The sequence below is a fragment of the Grus americana genome, chromosome 1 (assembly GCF_028858705.1).
Source record: "Grus americana isolate bGruAme1 chromosome 1, bGruAme1.mat, whole genome shotgun sequence".
NCBI lineage: Eukaryota > Metazoa > Chordata > Aves > Gruiformes > Gruidae > Grus > Grus americana.
The window spans coordinates 190,334,478-190,352,870 of record NC_072852.1 but is presented as its reverse complement, the minus strand read 5'-3'; the positions used below and the strand labels follow the sequence as shown (position 1 = coordinate 190,352,870).

Sequence of the window (18,393 nt, the reverse complement as noted above, 5' to 3'; positions counted from 1 at the left end):
GCTGATGTTTCTGCACAAAAACATGTTTATTACATTGATGCAGAACTGACTCAGAGCAAAAGGATGCTTTGAGGTTTCCGTGCTTCATCAGCAGATTCAAATCCCTTGTTGCCAGATTGGCATAAATTGCTAGCCGGTCCCTTCCCAAGAGACAAGCTTCGACTATCCCTCCCGACAGCAGTAACTAGTCATGTACCAATTAGATGCGCATCCTTTCCAACAACGGCTTTGTGATCTTTGGATCTTACAACCCTCCCATTCCAGGAGTCAGGCTTTTCAAAACATCAGTGAAGATTTTCTCAGCTTCCCCTAACGAGCAAAAACCCTTCCAAAAGGTACACTGAGGAAAACAGGGCAAAGCTAAAATAAAGATGGAATTGCAAAGTACAAGAGAAACTTATTTTTCAAATGTCTTTAAATATTCCTGGTTTTATGTGGAACGATACTCTTGCGTTCTTTCATGCTCTTCAGGTCTACCTCTGCTCGCTTTAAGACCAAACTGGCATTTTTGCCAGCAATTCATTAAAAGCCTGCTCTCTGCCACCCTTCTCCCTCCCCACCTGCAGGCAAGCAGGGCTCTGGGCCTCACAAGACTACTGTGGCGTGGGTGTTATTGGCTGTCTGTTTTGGCAGCCTCTCCTCCTTTCTTCCAGCTCTGTTTTGAAACACAATCTAAATTTAAAAAAAAAAATTTAGACGTTCCTGTTCTCTCTACTCACATCAGCGCTCCTGTCGCCGCCGCGTAAAGCACGGCTGCGAAAGGAGCAGCACCGTGCAGGTTGAACTATACAGCCCAAACGTTTGGCAAAGAAAGAACTCTTACTCGAGAAAAGGTACGTACTTAGGAAGGCAGGAGGGGCAGAGGAAGGCAAGAGGTGAAAATAAGGGAAGAGAGGGCCAAGAGGACTCTGTGAACCGTCTCGCTTTAACAGGGAGAGCAGAGGAAAGAGAAAAATGTCTCTCCAGAGCCGGCTCTCTCCCGCATGTAATAGCATTAGGATCTAACGTGTAATTTGGACTAAAAGACTAATTCTTTCCTGTGGTTTGATGGATGTTAGCGTCCCATTTTTCTTCTTCTTTAACAATGTATTACATAACATTCTGATACACTAATTACCATCTCATGTCATAGCAATTTTATTAAGAGCTTATACTTACAAATACCCATTCTGAAAGGATTTCAGGACTTTTTTGTAATTTTCTCTGAACTAGGCTTGTCGAAGCACTGGCAACACGGTCTGATGCTGCCTAATGCAGCTTCCAGTAACAAAGCGTCTCTACACAAAGATCTCTCGCGAGCCCTAAGAGTCAGGCATGGATTCTTCTTGCGTTTAGTCTCAAAGACTTGTAAACAAGTTACTTTTAGCACACTATGTTGTGATAAAACACTGGTAACACAGCCCTATTAGGTTCCTGTACCTGCTACAGTTCCAATTCCAGAAGCAATGCCAAGAGAGAGAAATTCCTTTATACCAAGTAATGGAAAATTTGTTAACTATTATGCAGTTAGTGTTTGCTCGTTAATATGGTATCATCTTGCCAGGCAAGACTTGGTACCATGAGGTATTTTTCCGTATAAAATTGCTAATGCCATCAGGATTGTCCAAATGGGATCATCATCATTTAAAAGATTACGCGGTAAGGAAAGTGATTACGACAATGTCTGAGTAGAAGGATTACTAATCACAAGTAGAATCCTGGTACAAATCTCATTCTCCGTATACAAGAAAGGACACAAAACCTTTTAAACATAATTTATATACATTTATGGCTTTATACAACAAACTGTCAGGGATTGTTCTCGTGTGTCTGTAGAAGTACATCAGGCACTTTTTCTGAAAATATCCACATATGAATTTTAATTCTGCAATGTGACTAAGTCAGAGCAGTGAAGCGTTGAAGAGCTGTCACACCACTTGCAAGTAGAACTAGCGGTATGTACATGCCAATCTCTCACAATATTGCTGGTTTGTGGAACACCCTCAAAAAGGAGGCCAGTTTTAATGCCGAGTAATTGGCTTTTTGCTTGCATAAACCATGCTGCATTTTACATTATGATTACCAAAATAATAATAATAATGAGAATACCTTATTTAAAATCAGTCATAAATTAAGGATCCTAGCAATTTCGTAATGAAAATAGGAATTTCAAATCAGTAAAAAAATAAAAAAAGTACTAACATACATCCAGTGGTTTAACAAGTGCAAATTTTATACTGTTTTATAATTGGTCCAATTTTAACTTCTCTTCTTAGGGATGCTCTGTTGACTTAAGCCAATAATAAGCAATATGACTTTTGCTTATAAGTGTAGGCAAATTGTCAGTTTATCAAAGCAGAGCTTTCCAATTAATGCATCTACTACCTAAACATATATCATATAGCTATATTATGGAAACAATACATCTTTATATTTAAAATATCTGAACAGCTCTATAATACAATAAACTTTTAATAACAGTACAAACCAGAGAAAAGTCAAAAACAAGGCTGCATAGGTAAGATCATCTGCACAATTCACAAACCAATCATTTACAACAATTCTGACAAACTAAGTTACTCCAGAAACTTGGTACTTTTACTGAAAAAGGATTTATTACTAGAGGTCACATAATGTTTGTTTTCAAGGCAGACGACATGCCCCTTCACCAGACTTCACAGTATTCCAGAACTACAATTGCAAAGTATTAGAATGGCACCACAAAAAAGAAAAAAAAAAAAAAAGAAAAAAAATTTGACCACATAGCCCAAACCTCTGATTATCTACAACTGCTTTCTCACAATAATTAAAAGGGGCTTCCTACAGACTGTTGTAATTAAGGAACGGCTACATTTATGTTATTCATAGTTATAAAAGGAAATGAAGAAAATATCTGTATACAGGAAGTTCTACAGTAGCAGTAAATAATAAACAGGAGGTATATTGTTAAATGTAGCATGTTCAGCTGCAACCCCATGGAGTATAGAATTAAGTACTGCTTTCTTTGCAGGCAGAAGTGAATTTTACGACTACTTTGGCCTATGCACGTCAGTGCCCATTTGGGAGCAAACATTTTTGCACACACAGCAGAAAGAAGGATCTTCAGAAACCCATATGAGAGCCCTCTGCTTGCTCCACTGCCAGGATTTACCATCACGTTTCAGAGAGTAGGAATGTGATGGTGAAGATGCTACTAGAGATATTTGCCTGTAAAAGCAGGCGGCTTCGTTGAGGCTTCGGCGCTAAGAAAGTTTCGTTTTGCTCATCAGAAGTTCAAAGACCAATTTCACGCTGGGGGAGATCCTGTATCACAGGACAGCTTAACATCAGCCTCTGGAATTGCTGACAACTGTAATAGGATATCTAAAAAAGTAGGACCAGCTGTAATTAGTAGTGATTTAAGCCCAACAGGGAGCTAAATGCTAGCACATCAATAAATACATTGCAGAGCCTTAGGAAAGTCATCACAGGATCATTAAATACATGGCTTGTTACTAAACTTCATTTTCTTGGCACATCCCATTTCTTCCTCCACCACACACCATCACTACAGGGAAGTTATGTTTCAATTACAACATTTTCCAGTTGTGGGCTACATACACAAAACAAAAATCAGTGGAAAAATATTTATTTCTCCTCTTCTTCACAACAGACAGCCCTAGCACAAAAACTGGTCATCCTGTCAGTGCATAGAAAAGCTCCGAGGATTTCTATAACACAAACGATGTGTAGCAACCAGTGAAAAGACAGGTGAGGCCTGTTATCTACACATCCATGAAAACTGCATCGTGCGATCACAAAAAAAAAAAAAACAAACAGAAATTATTTATCCAAGACCCAATCCTGAGAACACTCAGGTAGCTGTCAGTGTGTACTCCAACAAGCGCAGGTCTTTCCACAGGGAAAAGGCCTCTATCGTTAAATCTCTCCCCTGCCCTAAAGCTCATGTATTTGTGTAACTTTGCCACTTACTTTATCTTTCTTATTTAAAAAAACAGAAAGTAATGTTTTGCCCTGTAATAGGGGGTCACAAAAGTTTTAGCCTCCCAGTGAAAAGTAGCACTTTTTGCCTCTTCAAATGCTGACAGCCCCTAAAATTAGTGCTAATTAAGACAAACAACAATTTTGTCTTCAATTTTTCTAAAATTACGGATTTTCTCCAAAAGGTCCTGCTCTTGAGTGCCCAAACATTATGAGACCTCCGTGAAATAAATATAAATGTGAAGCATTGTACAAGCGTCTAACGATGAATACTTAACACTTTGTGGTAGTCAGAGTTAAATGATAGTAGAAGCAGATGACATTTCTAAAAATGCATATATAAAACTGATTAAATATTTCCTAAACATAAAGTTGTCTATATTTATACATCACACAACAAAAAAAGGGACAGAAATGTTTTGTATTCAAGATACTTATTAAGCTTTTCCTTTATTAGCACTCCCAAGTGCTAGGGAAATTTATAAAAACATGTACTTAATCCAGTTAAAATACTGTACAAAATGAAGAGGTTATGAATGCTGCCAGATCTCAGATTTTTTTTTTAAAGTTGCCTATGTAACAAAAGTAGACTTTAATTATAAGAAAAATAGCTTGGAAAGTATTCCAAAAATTATCTTAAGTCCAACAATAAAGTCATTAGTCTGACAATGAAAGCCAGATATATTTTTGCATAAATTTACATGAATACAGGTACTTATCAAATGGCATTTAACCTACTGTTTGCTCTGAATAGTCGGTGAGTTTAGCAGGATCATATTTAACAGGCTATTCTGTTCCCATATGAAATGTGTGGCAATTTTGAGTAAAATAACGCAGTTCGTACTGCTGCAAGGCAAGTCCACAGTTATCTCAATTCATAAGAACACAGGTAACATCAACGAAGGTTAAGCTTACTTAGGGGATGAGATCATCACAGTATTCTTACAAAAGTTTATAAACTTTTCTTGGACCAAAACAGATATTCTTAAAAAACAATTCTTCTTCTACAGATCATACTGTACAAAACCGAAAGCACAACATGATGTAAGTAAGAGTCTTTGCTGTGATTATATGGTGTAGTGAATTTGGCACTTCAGAGTAATGAAATTTCCAATGGCACAGTTCTTATCTACAGCAGCACATAACCTGCAAACCTTGGGCAAACATCCTGTACAGGAAAATACTCTGTCTGCTGCCAACTCTGACGAAAGGAAGAAAAAAGAAAAAAAAAAAGCCCCCAAAAAAAAGCTAGTGCATGCGCACAGCTTTGTCAAGAAAATTAAAAAGGAAGGTGAAGGACATCTTTGTACTGCTTTTCTCAGTTCCTGCTGTCAGACAAGTCTGGAGAATTTAACCGTAGCCTAGGAAGAAAAAAAGAAAGAAAAAAAAACAACAAAAAGAACAAATTAACATTCACACCAAAAGATTAAATCTATTAAAATATGCTCAAACTAGCTTTAAGATAACTTAAATGGGGAAAAAAAATTATTCATTAATTGCTAGTTACCAGCAAGTTTTTGGTTTAAAATAGTAACAGCAAAACATTAGTGCTCCACATGAAGTAACCAAAGCTGATACTTGGCAATCCTAACGCACCAGTGCAAACTTGATTTACAAACAAATAAAGGACTGGAAAGTGACTGAGTGTATAGAGGCACTTCATATGCCAATACAGAAGACCACCCAGATTTTAAGCATTTTAGATTTCTTTTCCCTTTAGTTGTTTTTCAGATTTATTATAAAAAGCACAGCTTACCTCCTACTACATCCTAGCCTGACACCCAGCTGTGTGTGGTTGTCTTTACGCTGTGCTGAAAACTTTGGTTAGGTAATACACTGTCAAAGTTAAAATCTAACGTTTCTCCATCCATAAGGTCATTACGGATAATCGACTCCACGTCACAGTCCAACCGTTCAATTAACATGTCATCTAAGTCACTGGGAAGCTTCTCCTGGTGGAGGGAAACAATTCCCACCCTTCCGTAGCCATTGCAACTGTTAACAGGGGCATACGGGTTCATAGTATTCATCTGCATCGGGTGACTCATAGGCACTTGTAACGAAGTCTTCACTGTCGACAAGCGATTTAGACCTGAAGTATGCGACATGGTGTTCACTGTGTGTGACAAGGCACGACCATTAACTGCAGGTGTTGGCTGGTTATGTCCTTGGTGAGGGCGGGCATTAGGGTTCATCATTTTGTTGTGGGGCGGTTGGCTGCCATAAGTTGGCATCACAGAATTAGTGACCATCAGCACGCTTTGGCCCAGCGCCCTGCCACCAGCCTGGGAGATACCAGTGTCTACTGATGCCAAGATATCATTGTGCGGAGGAGAATCGGAAGTCAGTAACTCCTTCAGAAGTCCTGCAGGACAGTTATATTGGCTCATCGATCCATAGCTTGATTTACTGTCTTGAAGAGTCTGCATAGGAATCTGAGGCAACGAGTTCATGCTAGCTTGAGCATATGTAAATTTCCTGTAGTCTGGATTTGGTGAACCTATACTTGTGGTCGAGGATGCGAACGAGTAACCTGGTGTTTGCTGCATCAAGGTAGCAGATGAAGACTGGGTTGACACAGTCATTGACGTATTAGGTGACAAGAGATTAAGGTTATCCAAAAGATTTTCCATGTTCTCAGAATTACTCATCTCTGAAAGGCTGGGTAGAGTAGAAGTCATTTTGGTGGCTGATGATGGGTATACCATGGAGTGCACATCCCCATCTCCAAGATCATCTTGCTCTGGCAAAATAGGAGAAAGTCTTCCGCTAATCGTACTAGCATTAGAGCTAGTTCTCGGTCGAAATGTACTCCAGTTATCAAAGTCATCGTTACTGTGAGAGCTGGGGCTTGCAGGCCACTTGGAGAACTGCGATCCGGGGCTGTCACCATTTCCCTCTTGACCAGCCTGAAGGGATGCTTTTTTCTTAGCAGCTCTGCCTCTGCTTTTGGCAAACTTGCTGTTGTTATCCATGGATGCCGCTCGCCTCCTAGGAGATTTGCCACTCTTTCCTCCTTCAGGATTGAGCATCCACCAGGAACTCTTCCCTGTTCCCTCATTCTGCACTCTAATGAACTTGCTGTGCAGAGACAGGTTGTGACGGATTGAATTCTGAAAAACAAAAAAAAAGATGTAAGAAATGGAGAACACACGCTTCTTTTATGGTGTGCTAATATTTGTCTTTGCAAACATACTCTCTTTTTGTTAGAAAACATGGGGTAATCAAGAAATGGGAAAACATGCCAGTCTGGAAACAGCTTTTATCAGCTCACTACTCAGAACTGGCTGAAACGAGCTTGCAGAGAGTTGCCATGTCAATTTGTCTGTCATGTGGCCTGATCACATCTGACATTATAAAAAGTTAAATACTGAAGGAGTTGTTCTGAAATACAAATTCCTCATAAAGGAGACAAAATATACCAGAAGACCAAGACGACAACTGAAAATCTCATTATCAGCTTCACCCTAATGAGTTGAACCTGATTGCATCTAGGCATTTTATTATTTTTTTATTAGTTTAAGCAAAGTTCAGAAATGCTAGATCCTGTTCTACGGTCCTTATAATGGCATCTCATCATGCACATCTATAAACCCTACAAACATGCCAGCCTGTGAGTATTGCCACTGAACATCAGTGAGCTTTATATTACTTGTGTTATGTGAGAAAACACATGCAGAAAACTGGTTGAGGATTAAGTTCTCATTTTTATAAATAAACATCACTAATTGCCTAAGAAATCGTAAGGGAGAAAGGAATGCAAACAGCATAGACAAAATTGCATTTAAAACCTAAGTCTTAAAACCATCTTTCTCTTTCAAAATCCACATTTTAATATGCAAAATTGACTCTTCTAATACCTGAGGGTACGAGCTATCTTGCGCCAAGACTGACCAGAGGTACTGAAGCTTTTCATTATCTCCTCAGCCACGAGTAATGTTTCATGTTTTGTTCTTAAAGCAAAAAAAAAAAAAAGGAAAAAAATCGAAAAATTCAAAATCCAAGCCCACAGGTTGACCAAGAGACTACTCTTGGCATTACCAAGCTGTAGATAAATATTTTTTTCCTCATGTAATTTTCTGCTGAACACATGTAAAGAACATTGTATCAACAGAAAAGCTGTCCCATATTTTTTTGACATAATTGTTAACAAAAGGCCACAAGTTCAAAGAGTGCTGAGAATGGCAGCCATTGGTGTTGGTAGGAGGGTGGGACAGTAGCAGAGTCTACGTGGGGACCCACGGTCTGCTCTTGGGCTGCAATTCATGCAGAATAAGTAGGAGGGAACCACAAAGCAACACACGAAATGAGTAAACCAGAAATTAGACTTCAATGGCAGAGTAATCAATGATGCAGTAGCTGCCTTCCATTCATAGTAATTTTTAGCAGGCTGTCTAAATAAATATTTGGGAGAGTGAAAATGGAAAGACTGTTTCTAGAAAGCAGTAATAAGGCTGATCTTGACCAGCAGGCCAGTTATCTGAAAACACTAAGTGGCTGCCAGACCTACAAACCCCCTGTTCTGTCTTTCCTGTTTTCCTACCTTTTTCCTCCCATCTATCCTAAGTTTTTAACCTGACTGCCAAGACCCACTACAGCACCAAACCAAGAGGATGATAAAGATCATGGAGCTTTGCATGGCTCATGAGGCAAACCAGAGGATGCACTGCTCTGGTCTCTGGCTGCTTTTGCTGTATTTCCCAACCCAGAATGCTGCCTGTGACAACAGCATCTCCAGAAATGTCTTCCTTCACCTTCTCTACCTGTCCTCCTGTGTATATCTGCTTTCTACAAAGATGCACATCTTTCCCCATTGCCTATACATCCAGAAGAAAAGAAGCAAAGACCATAAAGGAGGCACATCAGCCAAAAAACAGTCAACTCATGGGACCTGGCTCAAATTATTGACAATAGGTTCAAATTCCCCGCAAGGGCCATGACACGTTGTGGACCACAGAAAGCCAACTGGCCAAAGCAGGCCTGGCCCCCTGCAGTGCTCAACAGGAATGGTTACTCTGGGGTCAAAGAGGAGCCCTTCAGCAGATGAGGGAAGCAAGGCAGTGTTACAGTCCCGTCACACCTGACAGGCAGCCGTGTCCTAAGACCATCTCCGCAGGAGTGCGGCTTCACCCCAAACAGGGCCACAAGGCACTGTCTGACAGCAGAAAACATGGCCTCATGGCAGCTTGCAGTTCAACCCGCGCAGCAAGGAGTCAACCTGCGTGCCTAACCTCAGAAGCCTCTCCAACCTCTCCTTCCCCTCCAAAGAACCATCTTCAACAAATTATCCCCGTTAAATAAACACCAGCGACAATTTGAGCGTTTCCTTATTCAATTTTGAAAGGAAGCCAATCTTTCTCATATTAACTAATTAACGGAGGACTGTATCTCTTCACTGCAGCTAACCCTGCAATCAAAATCTCATCCTCTATCTAGCTACAGGGTGTTAGGGAAGGCCTTGATGTTTTATTTTCACCAGGTGCAGCTAACACGTCGGGAAGATAAACCTGAAAACCTGTTTTTGGACTTGCCCGCAGCCCCAAGGGCTGACCAAGAAGCCTCATGAGGCCAGCCGGCGCAGCCCGTGGTTTTCACTCCAGGGCCACAGCTGAATCGCCGGCTGACACAAGTCCAGCTCTAGAAATGTCACAAGAAAGTTGTTCTGCATGTCTGTTGATTAAAAAACCTCCTGCGCCAGTTCATTTTTTTTGTCTTTTATTGTATTTTGTAAACATACCCAGTTGGCTCACGCTTACTGTTTACTATCAAAATAGGCATATCAAACACACAAAACATCAGGCAGAGAAAATACCGTGCTAAGGCACAGTTCCCTTTTTCTCTGCAACAGAAGTGTTAAATATTTAAGAAATCACTGCTATTCCTTAGTCATCAAAAATGTTATAATCTGGTATTATTGTACTGAGGACATCTGAGGTCGCTCTTTGAGTAACAGAGCTGTCTCCTAAGTCTGCCAGCAATGGAAAAAAAAAATTTTCCTAACAGGAAAAGGTTTGCGGCCCAGAGCTTGTTACATAAATTCCTGTTTTTCACGCAGCCAGCAGGACATTAAAGAAGCTATGATTTACTAACTTGGAAAAAGTGTTGAAGAGGTAAATCTTGTGAAAATATGCACTGCTGTTAATGATGTTGTGTCTACAAATCTTTGCCAGACGCAAACATGACCTGATAAAAAAGTATAGTTTCAGCAGTGGATCTTGGCAGCTGGAAGAGCGGCGCGGCTGTCAGTGGCCGGGGCGCTCGGCGGCACCTCCGGCCCCGGCACGCTGTGAGATGCCTCCAGCCGCGGCTTTCGGCAGGACTTCGAAGCAAAGCCTCCCAAAATCTGGCCTGAGTGACACGAAAAGCAAGCGGCCGCGTTTTGAGGCGGGTTTCCGTGCAGTGACGACGCACGCCAGATCGTTCTGAGAGCATCCGTGCTGGAATTTTATCAAAACCTGGTGAGGACGGCAGCAGGGCTGCTGCCACCTGTGGGGTGTTTCCTGGGATTGAGTTTCTGCCTCGGAGATAAAGCGCAGAGAGCCTCCGCTGCTGTTTGGTCTGCGAACAGACTTCATGCCATACTTCAGCATACAGACCGGGAGCTGTCGATATGCTTATCATTACTCGCTGATTTAAGAGCCAAAATATGCAAAACCAGTATCCGCTAAATGCAATGTGATGAGCAGCTAATAAAACTTGTGAAGCCAAGAAAACAATTCATTTGAATCTACGCACGTATATCATTCAGCTTCATTTCCAACATTTCCTACAGCTGAACTGCACTGCTGCGAGAACGCCCTGCTTGCTGCTCCTCTAAGCAACAAAAACCCTCAAACTGCTTTAAGGTTTTAAATAATTAAAGAAATAAGCGTCTCAGCCATTTAATCCCTGGGTGCAAGAAGCTCTGCTGATATCTAATACCGCATTTAAACCCAAGAGATATTCATACTAAAACATGCAACTTAACTTTAGCCTGACTAGTTGCTGAAAAAAAAAAATCACCCCTCTATTATAATGAAAGTTTAGGTATTTAATTATTTTTTCAGTAAATTGTTTTGGTGTTTTACTAAAGAGAAACACCTGAAAACACAGTTGCTTTATTAAACTGACAACATTGTAGGCCTGTACTTACTGAAGAGAAACCATACAGTCACGCTGGCCATCTTTCCTCCACCCCAGCACTTGGAGCATGCAAGAGAGAAGAAAGCAGAGCACAGCTCCTGCTGCAGAGCTCCTATTTAATCCCATCGCAAACCTCTCCAACGAGGATTTAACTGTGGATCTCTGAGTATCCAGGGAGCTGCAAGACCCAAACCTTGTAAGAGCACCTATGAGTGCCTATGGTCTCTCCCACCCTCATACCCTCACACACCCATTCAACCACAGTGCTGTGACAGCCACCAAACGGGAGAGCAAGGAATGGATGCAACAGTCGATATGTTTTACAAAAACAAGTGGATTTGCTATCAAGGTGCTTATGCTGATATTACAATAAAGCATGCCATGGCATCTTGGAAAAGAGATTCACCAGTAACTTAGGCAGAAGAACTTGGCATCTGGAGGCCAATACAGCCATAACAATGCAGGAGGCCATAAAAGCAAGACTGCTTCCACAATACACAGGTCAACACTGCTATTAAAGGTAACAGTATAATGAGTGCCTACCAATTTTTCTTTCAGAGGACTTTTCAGCAGTCCATTGCTTCCTATACCTCATCTAAGGGGACAGCCTACACACGTTGCTAGTCATCTGGAACTACCATCAGCTGAAATGGCTGCAAATACAGATTGGGGAACAGTATTAGACTGTTGTTCTCAGATCTTTCTAAATGAAGTCTGAAACGGATTCGGAAGCTGAAGAGAAACTTTCAGAGAATAGGACACTCAAGACTACTTTTGCCATGACCCCCTAAGATAACCGCAATAGGAACGTGCCTAGCAAGAAAGTCAGGGTCAAGGACTGGTAGGAGAGAAGTTCAGAGACCCATCAGCTAACATCATCACTGTTGAGAGGTGTCTGCTGTGATCACTGGTGGTTGGCACATGAGCCACTTGTGTTAGCATGTCCCATTACTGACAGCTTAGAGGAGGATGCAGAACCAGCATAGTCCCTCTGTGGAGAGAGCACCAAAGCAAAAGCTTTGCAGCAAAGAGGGAAGACCCCAGGATTTCCATATGCTGTAAAGAGGACATCACACCTGCCTCTCAAGGTCTGTGTATGGCAGCTCTACAGTAGGTCCAGATGTTCAAATCACCCTCCTCTTGGAGCCTCAGTGGCAAGCACCACTAAAAAGAAGTCATTAAAAACATCCTAGGAAAGTACACAAAGGACAAGAAGTTCACCACCACACTTGCTCAGGGCTCCTTCAGCATTAACAGCCAGACAGCAGCAGCAGGGACTAACCATGGCAAGTGGCACCATGTAGCATCTGTCCAAGGCTGAGCTAGACCATGCCTGGCAAAACAAGCAGGTGTGCTTGGAATAGTTTCACTGCCTGCACCCATTTTGCTGTGGTTTCCAACCATCCTGCCAAGTTTGCAGGGGCTGGGTGAGGAGGCTAAGGAAGAAAGAGAACATTGATAACTCCGGATGTACCAGCATTGCCTTTGGTACAACAGTCTGGTGTAAGGCAATCCTGTTTGTCTTATCTAATGACTCTGAGATACAAGAAGTTCAGATGCAGATGCTGCACACAGAGCTTGGGGTTACCTCAGAGCTAGTGTTGGACACCCAAAAGCATTTGGTCAACAGGCAGCACACTTATAAAACAGCCTTAGCCACATCTCTCTCTCAAAAAGGTTCCTGATACTACAATGTTCACCAACACAAACACACATCTGGCTGCGCTGTCAGAGGCTTCAAATGTTAATGAAATAGCTATGTCTGCCACCCAATTGTAGAATTCTTTGATTACAGCTCCGAAACCTTGTCCGTTGTCAGATAAGAGCATGGACAGAAAGCATGTCACTTAGCCTCAGGTCAAAGAGTCATATTTAGAAGACGCTGGCAATTTGCCACCTGCAGCTGCGTGAAGGTGGAAGGGCAGGATTTCCTCCCAAACAGGTCATGCTTTTTTGGGTCCTTTGTTCCTGGGGGGTGCTTTTGTTTGACTTCATTTTTGTCCTGCGCTGTTATATGGTTAAGGAGTGTCAGCTGGATAAAGTGCAGAAACACTTCAGTCTTACTAGAGGGACCTTGCACTGTTTCTCTGCTTTTCATTACAGATGGTGGCATAGCAAGAGTCTTTTCCAGACCACCACCCATGAAACGCCATCTCCAAACATGGAGATACTTTCATAGACTGCTTCATTTGATAACATTTCAGCAATGCATCCCTTGTTCCATGCACGAATGTACAAGAATGGGACAGACTGTATGTTATCACTATATGGTCGCTATACATGTCTCTCCTGCACGGGGAAGGATCTCCTGTGACCACGTCAGTGGCATTAATCTAAGTCCTGCACATTCTGCAGTTAACTCTGCAGATTTACACTCTCCTACACTTCCTTCTCATAGCTGCAGAAGACTGAAAAACTTTGGACACCAAAGGGGCTTGGCCATCCTCCAGGTTGCATCCTGCAGCCACACGTGGCACCAGGGACTGGATGGGATTTCACAACCACTGGAACACGGTATGTGGTAACAGAAAATATATGCACAGCTCCAGACGTTGATGTTTAAGGGACTTGGCTATGCAAAACTTACATGTCAGAACTGGCAACTCTACTGACATGTATTTGAGTAATTCCCAATTGCTATCCCCAGATACTCTCCTCTTCATTCTAGGCAGATTCCTTTGAAGCACCTTTCCATAATGGCAGTTTGGACATTTCTAATGAGATGATAACACCTGCCTACTTCCCTTACACAGGCATTTAGAAAGAATGAGCATAAAAACCATGAACAAGGTAAAGCATAGTATGAGAAGTATACACACGGGGCAAGCACACACCTGGATACTCTTCCACATGTGATGACCCCATCCAAAACTTCTTACGAGCACTCTTATGTATTCTGTACCCCCAAGAGAGAGACAGAGCCACAACCAGGTTAACAATCACCTACATCAGTGCCAATATTCCATTTTATAGCTACATTTATTTCTATAACCACAATACAGGCATGATATAATAGGAACACAGCATAGACCAAATATACAAACATTTGCTAGTGTTTCAAAGCCAAGGAAACTAAGTGACACTGATTAGGAAAAACAACAGATGAAGATGCATATGAAAATTGTGAGATTTTTAAAAGGGACTTGTCAAATGGAACTTCCTCCCTCTCTGGTAAAATCATCTAGGAAGCCAAGACAGCCAATAGGTTTGTCTAAAATCTATCAGTTTTCAGGGGTGAAAGAAAGGCAACAATAAAAAGGCAGCACAGTATTATTAAAAAAAAAAAAAGCAAATAGCCATCAGGATAAAACAAAAGTTATGAAATACAGAAAATAAGAGAAGACATAAATATCAGATTTCAGAAAAAAAAAATGAAAGCTAGCAGGGTAACTGTATTTGGTGACCCAAATCCTATTACTGCCTTTACAAAACTGATGCTGTAAGCTTTCTATTCCAACAGACAGAAAACAAGTGTTTGACAAATATAAGGGTTCTGTATTTGTAAAAAAAAAAAAAAAAAAAAAAAAACTGTTTTCCACAAATATGGAACATATATATATATATATATACACATATGTATATATATATAGCTCATGATGAAGAAGCATTGCCGAAGTTCACTAGTGACACAGGAGGCCAACACTGAGGCCTCACTGAAGAGGAAGGTTTCAAAGTCAGGATGCCCTGATAACTGGGGCCTCTCCTCCTCCTCCCTTTAAGCGCTCTCAGACCTCTGGCCTTCGCAAGCAGCCTGTGCTGCAATTACACCAGTAACGCAAAAACAGCAAAGCAGAGGATGCATGCATAACCTGGGTGCCCAGTATCAGTCCCAGGTGATATCACAGAAAAGCTGATAACAAATTCAATTAATAAGCCATCAGAGGTCAAGGATAAAATTAATGCCTTTCAAAACAGTCCCACAGAATATAGGCCACCACATGTACCAGAAAAATATCTTTTGTTCAAGAAAGGTAAGATAGAGAACACCTGCAGATACGCCAATGCCACGCTGGATGACACCGCAGCCAAGATTAGCACCACACACCACCATTAATGTGTGTTCATCAAAGGGATTAAAACCATTAAAATTATCTGTAGTGCAATAAGCCGTGAGGAAGGCTGCAGCGATTCGTGACGGGCAGGTAGCGTTCTTACAATTATTCAGTGCCGGCTCTAATGCAGGAATCAGGGATGCAACTGCAGAGGGGACGCAGGCACCACAGCGGTCGGTGGTAATGGCAAAGCTCTCTCTGAATGCAGAGCGCAAGTATGTTATTGCAAGGAAAACATGAATCACAATTATAAGCAAAGTTTATTAAAATAAATAATTAAAAAATTGGAGTAATAAAGTAGCAGTTCATCCATACAATGCCAAAATGACTAATAAGCTTAAAATTTTATTCTGTGACTATAGTAAAGGAGAGACTAAGGGGTGTTTATTTTTTTTCAGCCAGTGGGAATAATTATGATCAGTAGGACAAAAAATGTTAATCACTCGTTTCCTGTTTAACAGACAGCCTGTTTCACCTCTGCCACTCTCCACGGTTACGCCCAATTCATCACAAAGACTGCAGCACTGTTTATAGAAAGCTTCCCTCTTTTTCTTTCTAAAACTAAGGTGCCTTTTATTGACATTCGTTAGCTCTAATGAAGAGGTACAAATGTGTATACATGCTAGATATATCAGTACTAATTAGACCAGCAGTTAATCTTAAAAGGAGTGCTAGAAACACGCTCTCACCAATAAGAAGCAGTAAGGGGAGAAATAGGCCAAAGTCTCAGTGTAAACCACAGAGGTGAAAAACATCATAGTCCGAAAATAGGGCTCATTTTTTGCATTGGCCTTTGTGGACACGCAGAGAACTTCCACGAATTAAAAAAAAAAAAAACAAAAAACACACCACCACAACACCCAGATATGATTATTCCAAAAGCTTTAATAGGATAAGAGAAACAATTGGAAAGATCCCTGCCTGAGAAGTCACATAAGCTTTCCATGCTCAAAGCCCTGCATAATGATCAAAAGAGTCGTTTCCCACTTGCCTATGTAATGGCACAAGAAGACCTAACCCTAAATGTTTGGTTGCCATTGGATGCTTTACTAGGGAGCCACACATCTTTTCTTCATCTTCATGGATCAAGACTATTTGCTTTCACCAAATCACAGATAACCTAAAGGGTTGGAAAGATTGTTGCGACCTGATGGATTTACAAGCAATGGGCTACCCACAACAGTGGAAAATATGTTAAAACTGAAGCTGGGAAAGCAAAGCAGGATGCACCGGAGACATGGGCTAAGTCCACGACACTTGCCCCATTCGCTGTGCTGCCCACAGGCCAGCTGTGGTTGGAGAGGCTTGAGGACTTATTTCACCTGCAACAACGCCCACTGTGTAGATCTCTCCTTAGGGACACAGAGAAGGAGCAGCTGCCGGTTTACAACCACAAATCCACGGACAGAGCCAAGCGCACCTGCAGCACTGCGCCCACGGCTCCTACAATGCGCAAACTCATCTGACAAGGGCAGATGACAAGCAGAGATGTTTGCTTGTCTGCAGAAAAGCCACCGAGCCTGTCTGTATTTCTTACCTTGAGGAGCAACATACCAAGGGGGATGTACAGATGCAGTATTATAAAAAAGTAGGTTAACTGAATCTTTGTGCAGAATTAAAAAAAAAAATAGAAATGCATCTACTTAGTGCACTGTACCAGCATAGCAGAAGCAGCCTTTTCCTTTAGCAAGCAAAGGAGCCAAATTCTCCGGACATGGGTGTCACTGAATACTAGTTTTTTCAGAAACAAAGAGTCAATGAAAGCAGCAAGCTTCCTTTGCAGCAGGGTTAGCTGTGCCCCACAGGAAATCCCTGGCTGAAGGAAACTGCACGTCTTGTAAAAAGAAGGGCAAAGCCTTCCATTTACAGGCTGAATGATATCTTACACTACATCTCACTATGCATTTGATCTTTATTTTGACTGCAGCAAGTGCAAGGATAGGCTAACAAAATTTTAGTATAGTCCCCAAAACTACAAAAAGGAAAATAAAATCGAGTTGACCAGGGGGTTTTGTTTGATTTGGTGCATCTTTAGAGATTCTTTACTGCATCTAGTGGTAGAGATGCTGAAGGTTTCACATTTGTAAGGGGACAGTGTCAGCTTAAAAATAACAGCCACCCTCTGGATTTCACCTAATGTTGTAAATATCTGATGTTGCTGTAGTAACCAAGAGAAACTGAGGAAAGAAGACAGGGACATTTCTCTTTCCTTTAATTTCTTTTGTACATGAGTACAGTCCAGTGTACGAAGCCACTGTTTTCACTATTTATTCTTCCTCTACCAATTCTCCCTGTATCTGTCTAACATATAAAAATAAAATACCATTTTCTTGTTAACAAAATATTAGCAGAAAACAGACTTAAGTTGTTCTTAAAATAGCTTAAACAGGACAAGATTTAAGTTCTCTTTACTACATCACCTGCAAATACATAGATAAAGGATATTGCCTTATGTGGTCACTACTTGTTCATTTTCCTTTGTGTTCTGTTTTTCATACTTGTTCTTTTTTCCAAAGTTACAAGGAGCAAGTACCAATTTCCAGTTACCCCTTTCGCACATCCTGAAGAGGCAGCCCATATACTAGGTACTGTGTTTCTACTCAGCTTCTTTGAACACGGTTTGCCTTGGTACTTTCCCCCCCACCACAGAACCATGCCAGACCACCAGCACACTCTCTTCGCAAGAGCTCTTTCCAGTTCAAGCTTGCTCCCGCAGCCTAGTAGATTTTATATAACATGTTTTACTGCTACAATGCCCACAAAAAAAGCCCTCATCCAAATTTCATTAAAGCCTGGAGCTATATTCCAGCGTGTATTGCCCCTCTCCAGTGTCTGGCCAGTTGCAGCCACCCTCTTTCACGTAAGGTGTGGTTTATACTTAAAGGGTTTTTAGTTTATTTTCTTACAGGAGGGTCTCGGGACTCAGAGGACTCATGATGGCTGGTTGCACTGTTCATGCCAGCGTCTTCCTCTCGAATGCTGCTTTCCGTGACGTTCTCCAGGCTGCAGTTTCAAGAAACGCTGGCGCTCATCACTGGGTTTTATGACATCTGTTCAGCATTATAAAGCCACAGTCACCCAATCTTGCAAAACGTGTAGTGCCAACTCCGAACCAAGTTACCCCCAGACACGCACACAATTTTCAGTAGGCTACGGGAGGCAGAGTGCTATTTCTCAGAGCAAGCTGGGCACAGAAAGAAGGGAAATCTAAAGGGTAATTTCTTCCCTCACACCAGTTTTGGAAGCATTCCTATTCCCT

The 18,393-nt window shown here is 41.5% G+C and overlaps 1 protein-coding gene across 1 annotated transcript in view; it reads right to left on the bottom strand.

Moving 5' to 3' along the window:
- Window positions 1-1,126: 1,126 nt before the first annotated feature.
- FOXO1 (forkhead box O1) overlaps window positions 1,127-18,393 on the bottom strand; it is a 66,219-nt gene continuing 48,952 nt past the window's right edge. Inside the window, exons 2-3 of the mRNA XM_054805078.1 lie at window positions 5,717-7,073; window positions 1,127-5,321 (exon numbers count right to left, since the gene is read on the bottom strand). Of these exons, the coding sequence (XP_054661053.1) occupies window positions 5,730-7,073 (1,344 nt within the window). The 3' untranslated portion in view covers window positions 1,127-5,321; window positions 5,717-5,729. The remainder of the gene's footprint in view (window positions 5,322-5,716; window positions 7,074-18,393) is intronic.